This window comes from Lissotriton vulgaris, chromosome 2_1 (assembly GCF_964263255.1).
Source record: "Lissotriton vulgaris chromosome 2_1, aLisVul1.2, whole genome shotgun sequence".
NCBI lineage: Eukaryota > Metazoa > Chordata > Amphibia > Caudata > Salamandridae > Lissotriton > Lissotriton vulgaris.
Window position 1 is genome coordinate 422,229,340 of NC_141687.1, and position 12,460 is coordinate 422,241,799.

General features: G+C 47.7%; 1 protein-coding gene across 2 annotated transcripts in view; it reads right to left on the reverse strand.

Annotated features, from left to right (window-relative positions):
• Window positions 1–12,460, reverse strand: part of ADAM23 (ADAM metallopeptidase domain 23) — a 711,121-nt gene that overhangs the window by 59,026 nt on the left and 639,635 nt on the right. For both annotated transcript variants that reach the window (XM_086955318.1, XM_086955319.1), the window contains exon 23: window positions 9,158–9,326. In XM_086955318.1, coding sequence (XP_086811444.1) covers window positions 9,158–9,326 — 169 coding nt within the window. The remainder of the gene's footprint in view (window positions 1–9,157; window positions 9,327–12,460) is intronic.

The window sequence follows — 12,460 nt, forward strand, 5'->3', positions numbered from 1 at the left end:
AATTCTCTTTTTTGCTTTGCTGTGAAACCTAGCAAAAGATCTAATCACCACATGCAGTCAATCTATCAGGCAAAAAGTGCAAGCATGCCGGGGTATGTAACAAGGGTCTGGGAAATTCATAATGCAATTGCTTTGCAGGCTACTGAAAATAGGTTTGCCTGTTGTTTACTTTCACTACCCCAAGGTACTGCCACCTTCATCTGCCATAAGCAGCTAATGCTGTTTACCTTGGAGGATAAAATACGGACCTGTCCATGTTAGTTGTGGCACAGAGTCTGGACCAATGAGGCACCAAAATTAAACAGATCAATAATTGATGACTGCTTATTATGAACTGCAGTCTTGAGATCCAATGGCTGAGTGAAGTCAGGGCACAGCGATGGCCCTGACCATACCACATTTGTTTGAAGACCTCACAAACGTATCTACCTTGGGCAATTGGGCAATGAAAGATATGTGTTACACACTGCATGGGGCTACTAGGTGGAAATAAACTAGAACATTGCTATATGTAATTTCTGACCTATCGCTGGCCCCATCGATGGTCCCAGGCCTTTCTGCTATTTAATGCACAGCACTAACAGCACTTTATTCTCCTGAGGTTCAGATTAAACCTATTCCATAATTTAGTTTCCTTTCCCCACTGTAACAATTGAGCATAATTGTGCCCTTGCGAGCAGGTTTCCCCAGAAAGTACTTAACTTATAATGTTCTTTTGTTGTTTTTATTCTAAACCCAGACACTGCACTATCAAAGCCCTCTTGAATTAACACTCCATAAAACAGTGCTCACAGGCACTTTATTCCCTTCAACGTCTTGACCCTATGAAACAAAAGCAACAGTTTATGCTCATCTCAGGCTTGTAATCAAGATCCAGAAGATTTAAGAAAATGACTCTAAATGATATGTCTGGGTTTATTTTGATTTGCAGTGCTACGCTGAGGTATTTTTTTTTTTACTATTTGCACCAGTAGGAGAACATAGTGGTCCCATTTATTTGAGGCTTTTGTTCTCCTCTCCTTGCAGTTGTTTTAACAGTGTAGGAGGGCTTAAAATGTGCACTTTCGAATAATACCAAACTTTTTTTAATTATGATAATTGTTGACATCTTAAGCTGCCTAAGCATTATGAAGTTCTTAAATCTAATATTTTTTACCATTTGTATTGTTTTAACATGTCTTGATATCATTGTATTGTAATGTATTATATTGTACTTTTTAGGGCCTAGTTTCAACAACTAGATTCAATAAAGTTATTTGACTTGATTTTAATTCTTGTGGTGCCAATTCTTCAACAGAATGGGCTATCCACTTCTTCATCTGTATTCTATATGCCCTGCAAAAGAACATAGTAAGCTCTACAATCTCTTCTTCTATTCTACATGCAGGGCAGAGTATGGTGGCATCTCCCTTTTTTGCAAAATATTTTAATGTTCCAATACCATATCTAAACTGTTAAAAGAGCTTTTTTGCTAGGGGTACTAAATCCCCAAAATACCTCACATGATTGAAAATGTTTATTCCCAGGACGTTTTCAACTAAACCCCCCTGCTGGCTTGATCGGCAAATCTCCTCCATCTCATGTTTCTCAAATGCATTTAATAGCATTTGTGGAGATTGAAATCAGACCCTCAAGTCTTTCAAGGCCTGATTGTAGCAGATATGACTTCACAAAGTGCAGCCAAGGGATTTCTAACTGCCTAGGAGCTTCAAAACATCTTTAATCATTGCTGTAAAGAGGTAAAGATCTTCACTTGTTCATAAATGATGACAATATAATAGAGGTCAGATACCAAAGTCTTATCTGCCTATGAACTAAATCTAGGCAAAGAAAGTCCAGGTACTCTGTGGCAATGAAATGAGGGGTCTGAAAAATCTACTCTCAGCACCTGCTAACAGATTTCAATTGGCATAATGCCATATTTCAGCACCTTATAGACGAATGATTGATTAAACCTACTCGACTTTTTTGCATCTGAGGAAGTCGAAATAGATTATGGGAAAGTTTTATACCCAGATACTCAGAGTGGAAAAACAGGTCAAACTTTCTTAGCAACTGCTGCAGGTCTAGGGGAGATTTTGATAACATGAGGAAGTCATCGACGAACTGGAGGGCAGAAACTCTCTGCCCTCTTATCCTGGATGCATTACTATGATCTTTATCATGATATTTTACTACTCCATTGATATACAACGAGAAATAGTGTCTGGACTAAGAATCACCCTTACCTAACACCCCTCAGGTTCTTAATGCACTCAGTTAGTTGGCCATCCTTGCCCTACCTGAATTGGACACAGTTCTGTGAGTGTAGCTGAATTACTGTAGATAACAAATTGCCTGCTAGACCTATTTCATCTAGGATAGTCCATAGCTTTAACCTGGAGATCAGATCAAAGGCCGATCATGCTGCTGTTGATCATAAAATCATAATGGTCTTCCAGTAGGTGGAACAAAACTGGAGGATCTGATTGATTGTATTCATGCCCAACCTGAAGCCCGCCTGATAGTCTGACAAGATGGTATTACCATAAATCCAGTCCTGCAGCAGCTTCAGTATCTGTCTACCAAAAACCTTCTGCAGGCTGTCCAAGAGACTAAACATTTGATAGTTATTGGGACATGCCCTAGGACCCTTTTAATATAACAGGATAATCTCTTCAGTATCCCATGAGCTAGGCATGCCTGCTCCCACAAGAATCGAATGTGAAATACAATTGATATAATGCGTCCAGATTTCTGGATGTGCTAGGCATAAATGACCCAGGATTTTATCTGATCCCATTGCTTTGCCTGTGTTCATAATGTGAATTGCACATATGGTTTTCCTAAAGGATATGACCAATGGTGGACACACCTTAATCCTCATCTACAGAATAAGCGGCATTCTCATTTGCGTAACTGTAAAGTGAGATAAAGTGGTCTACCCAAGCCTGTGGTTGGATGAAATACTCTAAATCACAGGTATCTTTAGACAACCTCAGTGCCAAATGTAAGGTTAAGATCGTAAACAATCATTACAAGACCTTTTGCAGATCTTATGGAAAGGGGCGACCATTCGGTCCCCCCGAACGTATGGTGGAGTACCTTGATCCCCCCGGGAAGCCATCTTGGGCGGGAGGCGAGTCTCGGCTGGTATGCCCGAAGCGGCGTAGCCGGGGCACGCCTTTTTCCCGCCCTAGAGTGGGCTGGCCTAGACACCGACGCGGCCGGCCACGCCCTCGGAAGCAGGCGGGGGCGGGTTCACGCCCACCCTGAAGACGGATAAAAGGAGCGGAAGCCAAGAAAGCATCCTCTTGTTCCTGTGCTCTGAAGCTGCACCTCCCCGCTGCACGTGAGCTCGAGACGGAACGAAGAGCCAATTTTGAGCGTTGTAATCTTTCTTTTGTCTTACAGATATCCCGTCTGAGAATGCCCAAGAAAGTCGGAAAGCGGGTCGGTACCGAGGAGATGCTCCGCATGCTCATGAAGGAGATAGCCGATCTGAAGAAAAAGGTTGAGGCTAAGGACGGGGAGGGAGGACCGAAACGGCCTTTGCAGGGAACAATCCCCGGTGGAAAAAGCAAGAGGCCCAGAAGGGGAGCACTTGGGGGAGAGACCCCGGTTCCCGAAACCCTACGAGAGGAGCCAACCCCGGTGCCGAAAGAGGGGAATCCAATCCCTGTGGTGGTCACCCCCGTGAACAGGGAGGATATGCCCCCCGAGTTAGCGGCACAATTGGCAGCGTGGTTGGGAAACGATAGCGAGGGCGCCACGGCTGACGACGCCCGGGCAGTAATGAGGCAACTGCGGGAATCTAGGGAGGCTGCGAAGGCGCCATCTTCTGTTCCCCCACAGGTTCCGGCGGCTGGAAGTACAGCAGGCCCAAGTTCGGCGACAAGCGCGGGGTCTACTTCAGGTAAGAGGCCATTGCCGATTGCGGGGGAGGGGTCTGTACCTTCTCGAAAGGAGAAGATTGCCCAGCACGTCCCACAAGAAATCAAGGAATTGATTTGGGCGGATAAATATGTAAACATGTTTTCATTGCTTACCGACCATTACGAGATCGAGCATGGGAAGAGTCAAAAGGAGCTCATGCATCCGAGTGTTTGGCGCGCAAAAATGGCCGCCTTTAAGGTCGACGAGACCATTGGTACTTGGGGCAGAGCGTGGGGTATTTTTACTTCCATCATGGGTGAGCGCAGGCCCGAGTTGTTGACCGAGTTACCCATTTATCAGTCGCGTATTATGGAGTATTCTGTGGCATATGGGGGCAATCAGTGGTTCTGCTATGACAATCTGTTTAGAAAAGCTAAAGAGCACAACCCATTGTTGTCTTGGGATTGTTACGACTCCGTGTCTTGGCAAAAAATGGAGAGTACAGGGATGTTGAAGGTGCCATTGGTAGGGAGTAACGGGGGGGAATCCTCCCGCCAAAACTCTGGGACACCCTTTCGGACGGGTGCAGGTAACGAGTACCACTCGAAGCCGAGTGGCAACACAGGTAAAAGGGGGATCTGTTGGAATTTTAACAGAGGCAAATGTACTAGGCCCCAGGGGTCATGCAAATTCAGACATGAGTGTGGGGGGTGCGGGCAGCCATCCCATCCTGAGTCCATGTGCAGAGCCAAAACGGGTTATAACGGTGGTAAGGGAGGCGCCAAACAGGTCTAATATAGTCCGAGGGGCGCCTTTACCGACCCCGATTGATACCATGGCAATGATTCCTTGGCTCAGCGAATACCCGGATCATGCTTCCGCTGGGGTGTTACGGAACGGGTTTTCATATGGTTTCCGCATCCCAGTGGGGGATTTTCAGGGGGTACCAAACTGTAAGAATCAAATGTCGGTCTTACAGCACACGGCGGTGGTGCAGGTAAAGATTGGGAAAGAGGTGACTCGAGGTCGTGTCGCCGGTCCATTCGATTTGCCACCGGTTGCTAACTTTGTGTGTTCTCCTCTAGGGGTGGTCCCCAAGAAGGACCCGGGTGAGTTTCGGCTGATACATAATTTGTCAGCCCCACGTGGTCTTTCCGTGAATGACGCGATAGACCCGGAAGTATGTTCGGTGCGGTACGCATCTTTCGACGAGGCCGTTGCCATGTTGAATCGCCTGGGGCCCGGGACGCTGATGGCCAAATCGGACATCGAGTCAGCGTTCCGGTTGCTCCCGGTACACCCAGACGATCAGCGTCTCCTTGGTTTTCAGTTTCAGGGTCGCTATTACATGGATAGATGTATGCCAATGGGATGCTCGATTTCATGTGCCTATTTCGAGAAGTTCAGTTGTTTTCTGCAGTGGGTATTCACGAGGAAGACAGGTTTTCAACATGTTATGCACTATCTCGATGACTTTCTGTTTTTGGGGGCAGCCGGGGATTCTGAGTGTGGACAGGCTTTACATGAATTTTGTGTCCTAATGAATCAATTCGGTGTGCCATTGGCGCCAGGTAAGACTGTGGGTCCCTCAACCTTGATCGAGTTTCTGGGGATCGAGCTCGACTCGGTGGAAGGTTGTTTTCGATTACCCAAGGAAAAAGTGTTAAAATTCAGGTTTTCCCTTGAGACATGTATTCGTGCAACGAAAGTAAACCTGCATCAATTGCAACAGGTGGTGGGTCAGTTGAATTTTGCCCTAAGAGTAATGCCGATGGCGCGCCCTTTTTCCCGCTCGATTGCACAATCCATGGTCGGCTTGAAGGAAGGACATCATCGCACGAGACTCTCGGCAGAGGTTCGCCAGGACATGCGCATTTGGATTGCATTCCTGGCGGATTTCAATGGTCGAATTGTCTGGAACAAACCAGCGGTGTCTTCCGAGGAGTTGGGGCTTTGGACAGACTCGGCGGGGAGTATGGGTTTTGGCGCCATATTGGGTACACAATGGTCGGCTCAAAAATGGCCGTCATGGTGGCATGAGTGCGGGTTGACGAGTAACATTGCTTTTCTCGAACTGTTCCCTATTCTGGTGGCTTTGAAAACATGGCCAGAAGGGTTTAGGGATCACTCTGTGGTGTTCTGGTCTGATAACATGACCGTGGTTGAGTGTATCAATAGTCAGGCAGCACGATGCAAATTGATTCTGAGATTGCTCAAGGAAATTGTGTTGTTATGCATGCAACTGAATGTACTGTTTAGGGCGCGACACGTGCCGGGGGTGATGAACCAAGCGGCTGATGCGCTTTCTCGTTTCCGTATGCAGGCCTTCTGGGGTTTTCTGCCCACAGCGGACCCGGTGGCGGCACCCTTTCCCGAAGCTCTATGGTCTCTCGGTGCCCCGAACTACAAAACCTTGTGGGAGAGAGTTTAGCACCCAGGACGAGGAAGGCATATGAAGGGGCGTTCCGTTCCTATTGGGCCTTTTTGGGTACTGCCGGGGGGGGAGCTTTGGGGTCAGGAAGAGTTTGTAGTGAGATTCCTGCTCTCTTTACATCAGGCAGGCAAGTCAGTAGCTACGGCCCAGAGGCATCGGGCCGCCATTTCCTTTATGGCAAGGGCTCATGGGATCCAGGACCCGACAGCGTCTTTCGTTGTGCAGAAAGCGCTACGTGGGTGGCAACGCCTTGAGGGTCGCAGAGTAGACGATAGGCACCCGATAGGTCTGGATAGGTTGACCCTGTTATTGTCCGTGCTACCGGTAACATGTTCATCCCAGTACGAAGCAGTGTTGTTCCGAGCCGCATTTGCATTAGCATTCCATGGGGCTATGCGGGTAAGCGAATTAGTGGCAAAGAACAAGCAGGATACGATGGGGGGACTGTGCCGGGAACACATTCAGGTCAGGGAGGAGACGATGACGGTCTCGTTTGTCAGGTCCAAATCCGATCAGGGTGCAATCGGGGACTGCGTAATCATTCAGAGGATCCCCGGGTCTTCCATGTGCCCTGTTGTGTGCGTAGAGGAATATTTAGCGCAGAGGGTGGCAGCATGGGGGGGGACCTTGTTAAGACACGCTGACGTCACCCCACTGACGAGGTTTCAGTTTCAGCGGGTGCTTGCGATGTCGATTTCGGCCGCGGGCTTGAACCCCGGCGACTTTGGGACCCATTCCTTTCGGATAGGGGCTGCTACAGAGGCTACAGCCAGGGGTCTGAATGTTGAACAAGTAAAACGTGTGGGGCGTTGGTCCTCGAACTGTTATAAGAGGTATGTGCGGTTGCTCATGTTGTGAAGCTGTAATGATGTACTCACGCTTCTTGTTTTTGTTTGGTTTTCAGTTGCGCAAGCCTACGAGGCGGGGCGGACTGTGCAGTCGACCCGACACCGGGGGGCCAGCGGTCAGACATCACCGGCTGTGAAAAAAGAGGTGTGGGTCGTGGGCCACTCATACGTGAGGCGTGCCGCGGACGTATTCAAAGCAGGTGACATGATTCACGTGGCTGGGGAATACGGGTACAGTGTGTCCTTCTACGGAAAGGGCGGGCTCTGTATTGACCAGTTTCAATCATTTTTTGAGGGTTTGTTAGGGCGGACGAGGTCACCGCCGTCTGTAGTCATAGTACATCTTGGGGGCAATGATTTGGTGACCACTGGTAGACGACTTCTTCTTGAGGCGATGCTTTCCACGGTAAGTTGGTTGGCGAGAAGAGTTCCAGGGTGCACAATTGCATGGTCCCATATGATCCCACGGAAAGTGTGGCGGGGGGCTATTTCTGTTTCTGCTCTGAATCATTCAGTAAGGAAAATTAATAATAAAGTGAATAGATTGTTCCGTTCAAGTACACTGCATTCTATTTCGCATGGTTGTATTAAAGGGGACAGTATGTATTTGGGGGATGGTGTTCATTTGTCCCGGATGGGGAACGAGTTACTCATAGGAGACCTGATAGCCTGGCTAAAGACTTTATGACATGACCTTTAGGCAGGAGTGTTGTGGGGGGTCCGGATAGCCGGTCAACTATCCGGCCTGTGGCGGTAAGGTCATGATCGGTGAGCAGTAATTCGAAGATCCCTATGAGGGGGCGTCACCCATTACGGATGGGAGCGCGCGGGGGAGGTGGCCAATTGGCCCCTCAATGGGGAGGCGGTCCTGTCTAAGGAGAGGCCGCCGGAAGGAAAGGAAAGGTGGTCAAGGCCCCTTCCTGGATAGGAGGGGCTACGGCCCCTCCTGGGGAATTTCCCGGGGCCAGGACATCTGCGACGGCAGATGGGTAAGTTGTGTGGGGTGCGGGAGGGGGTTTACGCTACCTTTTAGACACCTCACACGAGTCCTCGAACGACCGTTAAATGGCGTCGAGTTTATTGGGGCCCCCGTCAAGTACAAAGGGAAATTGGTAGATGCACTTGAGGTACGCCTCTGTGCGGTCACTCCTCTCACAAGTGAGGGGGGTATTTCTGGTTTAGGGATCTGACACCGGTTACGACCTTGCCGTTGGCCCTTAACGTTAGGATGTACAATTTCAAGTCAAATGTTTTGTAGGATGTTAGTTCGGCTAGGAGAACCTTTGTATTAGAGATCTGTTAAGGTTAGCCAAACATCGTAATGTGGAAATGAAATTGTACATAATATGAAACTGTTATTTTAATGTTTTAATTTTGTTTCATATTTTAATAAATACGGCCGGGAAGGGTGACTCCCTTCCCGCCTTCCAAAAGTTCAAGAACGGTTTCCGGTTTCCCAATTCTTGGGGATTGTGTTGAAAGGGGGTGGCGGGTATCTCAGCCATATGCTAAAAAACATTCAAGTTTTTGAAATGTAACTGCCTCTCTATTGCAGTCTAGTACTCTATTATAACATTAAAGACCTGAAACCTGTAACTCTTAGATAGCTCTAAAATAACACCCATACCATCACTGGAATTGATTCTCATTTCTATAATCTAAGAACACAGAATGGTTTTAGCCCCTAATGCCAAGCCCCCAGATGGTTTCTCCTTTCCAGAGTGTGCTGCTGGTTTAGAGCAAGAGGAGTGTCCTGACTGAAATACAGGGACAATTACCAAGCTTCTTGAGAAAGACAGTTATCATTTCTGTCAATAAGTGCTCAAGTCAGAATTTTCCAATTTGGAACTCAATCCAGGTAACCTTTGTAGATCTTGATCCATCTGTGCCTGCAGTCTACAATGCCTAGTGCCAATAAGTGAGTTGAGATGGGTTTATACGATTGCCAACAAAGAGGTCTGAATTTCATTTTTGTGATATTTACACCATTCAAAACGAAAAGGCTTAATGAGAAACTTACCCCGTGTCCTGAGCAAACTTTGCCATTCGAGCCCATAGCACAGTTGCTGATGTTTAAGGACTGAATAGGTAGGCACTTCCTGTCCAGGCACATCATAGATGGGCCACAGGGTGTCCCATCCTCAACATATCCTAAATCTGTCTCATCATCTAAAAGGATATGAGCGCCGCTATGAGAAAACATAAACATTAAAATGAAAAATATAAGAATATTTGAAGCAAAACATGTTGAAATCCTTTAACAAATATTATGTATGTTACAGTTGCTCAATGTATTAATTGCTCAGCATATTTATTGCAACTATGTTCTCCCAAATGTCCTTCTAATGAAAGAACAAAATATACCACAAACTGACTGCATATCACAAAACAAACATAAACTCGGAAATGTACTTATATTAAATTGTTATATTCAAAACACACCTTTTCAGCTTTCCATGTATTTTTGCTCTTTACATAATATGCATATGCGCATATTTTACAGAGGAGGCATATGCATCTCTGTAATCAAGTTAACACAATTTTTTTTTGTATTTTTATTAAATCTGTCCCATCCATTATATATATATATATATATATATATATATATATATTCTCAGTAACGCTGGTAGTCCCAAATGAGTCGCACACGAGACAGCAGAGAAAGGTTACCAGCCTTTTTAATTTCAGGTACGGAAGTACAACAGTGGCAGGTTATAATGTACAGCTTCCCCTTCAAGCCTGACACGTTTCGAGTTTCCTCTTCCTCAGAGGCTGCCGGGAAAGTTCGTGCAGTGGCGGGCAGGCATACCCCCAATTAAATGCTTTGTCACGCCTTCATGGCGAAATACAAGAATTCTGGGATATGTAGTGCCAAAAAATTCTCCCTCAGATTGTGGCGCACTTATAACTGCTGTATTGGAGCCCTCAAGTGAGCCCCCGCCACGGTGTTCTTCCTCAATCCTGCTCTGTTGCTCCACAAGGAGGTGAGTCCATCCTCGTGGCCCCTTCAAGATTGCAGGTTGGTGCGGTACTCGGCGGATGGGTGTCCGCCATTTATTTTCAGTAACGCTGGTAGTCCCAAATGAGTCGCACACGAGACAGCAGAGAAAGGTTACCAGCCTTTTTAATTTCAGGTACGGAAGTACAACAGTGGCAGGTTATAATGTACAGCTTCCCCTTCAAGCCTGACGCGTTTCGAGTTTCCTCTTCCTCAGAGGCTGCCGGGAAAGTTCGTGCAGTGGCGGGCAGGCATACCCCCAATTAAATGCTTTGTCACGCCTTCATGGCGAAATACAAGAATTCTGGGATATGTAGTGCCAAAAAATTCTCCCTCAGATTGTGGCGCACTTATAACTGCTGTATTGGAGCCCTCAAGTGAGCCCCCGCCACGGTGTTCTTCCTCAATCCTGCTCTGTTGCTCCACAAGGAGGTGAGTCCATCCTCGTGGCCCCTTCAAGATTGCAGGTTGGTGCGGTACTCGGCGGATGGGTGTCCGCCATTTATTTTCAGTAACGCTGGTAGTCCCAAATGAGTCGCACACGAGACAGCAGAGAAAGGTTACCAGCCTTTTTAATTTCAGGTACGGAAGTACAACAGTGGCAGGTTATAATGTACAGCTTCCCCTTCAAGCCTGACGCGTTTCGAGTTTCCTCTTCCTCAGAGGCTGCCGGGAAAGTTCGTGCAGTGGCGGGCAGGCATACCCCCAATTAAATGCTTTGTCACGCCTTCATGGCGAAATACAAGAATTCTGGGATATGTAGTGCCAAAAAATTCTCCCTCAGATTGTGGCGCACTTATAACTGCTGTATTGGAGCCCTCAAGTGAGCCCCCGCCACAGTGTTCTTCCTCAATCCTGCTCTGTTGCTCCACAAGGAGGTGAGTCCATCCTCGTGGCCCCTTCAAGATTGCAGGTTGGTGCGGTACTCGGCGGATGGGTGTCCGCCATTTATTTTCAGTAACGCTGGTAGTCCCAAATGAGTCGCACACGAGACAGCAGAGAAAGGTTACCAGCCTTTTTAATTTCAGGTACGGAAGTACAACAGTGGCAGGTTATAATGTACAGCTTCCCCTTCAAGCCTGACGCGTTTCGAGTTTCCTCTTCCTCAGAGGCTGCCGGGAAAGTTCGTGCAGTGGCGGGCAGGCATACCCCCACTTAAATGCTTTGTCACGCCTTCATGGCGAAATACAAGAATTCTGGGATATGTAGTGCCAAAAAATTCTCCCTCAGATTGTGGCGCACTTATAACTGCTGTATTGGAGCCCTCAAGTGAGCCCCCGCCACGGTGTTCTTCCTCAATCCTGCTCTGTTGCTCCACAAGGAGGTGAGTCCATCCTCGTGGCCCCTTCAAGATTGCAGGTTGGTGCGGTACTCGGCGGATGGGTGTCCGCCATTTATTTTCAGTAACGCTGGTAGTCCTAAATGAGTCGCACACGAGACAGCAGAGAAAGGTTACCAGCCTTTTTAATTTCAGGTACGGAAGTACAACAGTGGCAGGTTATAATGTACAGCTTCCCCTTCAAGCCTGACGCGTTTCGAGTTTCCTCTTCCTCAGAGGCTGCCGGGAAAGTTCGTGCAGTGGCGGGCAGGCATACCCCCAATTAAATGCTTTGTCACGCCTTCATGGCGAAATACAAGAATTCTGGGATATGTAGTGCCAAAAAATTCTCCCTCAGATTGTGGCGCACTTATAACTGCTGTATTGGAGCCCTCAAGTGAGCCCCCGCCACGGTGTTCTTCCTCAATCCTGCTCTGTTGCTCCACAAGGAGGTGAGTCCATCCTCGTGGCCCCTTCAAGATTGCAGGTTGGTGCGGTACTCGGCGGATGGGTGTCCGCCATTTATTTTCAGTAACGCTGGTAGTCCCAAATGAGTCGCACACGAGACAGCAGAGAAAGGTTACCAGCCTTTTTAATTTCAGGTACGGAAGTACAACAGTGGCAGGTTATAATGTACAGCTTCCCCTTCAAGCCTGACGCGTTTCGAGTTTCCTCTTCCTCAGAGGCTGCCGGGACCTGAAATTACCGCCGAGTACCGCACCAACCTGCAATCTTGAAGGGGCCACGAGGATGGACTCACCTCCTTGTGGAGCAACAGAGCAGGATTGAGGAAGAACACCGTGGCGGGGGCTCACTTGAGGGCTCCAATACAGCAGTTATAAGTGCGCCACAATCTGAGGGAGAATTTTTTGGCACTACATATCCCAGAATTCTTGTATTTCGCCATGAAGGCGTGACAAAGCATTTAATTGGGGGTATGCCTGCCCGCCACTGCACGAACTTTCCCGGCAGCCTCTGAGGAAGAGGAAACTCGAAACGCGTCAGGC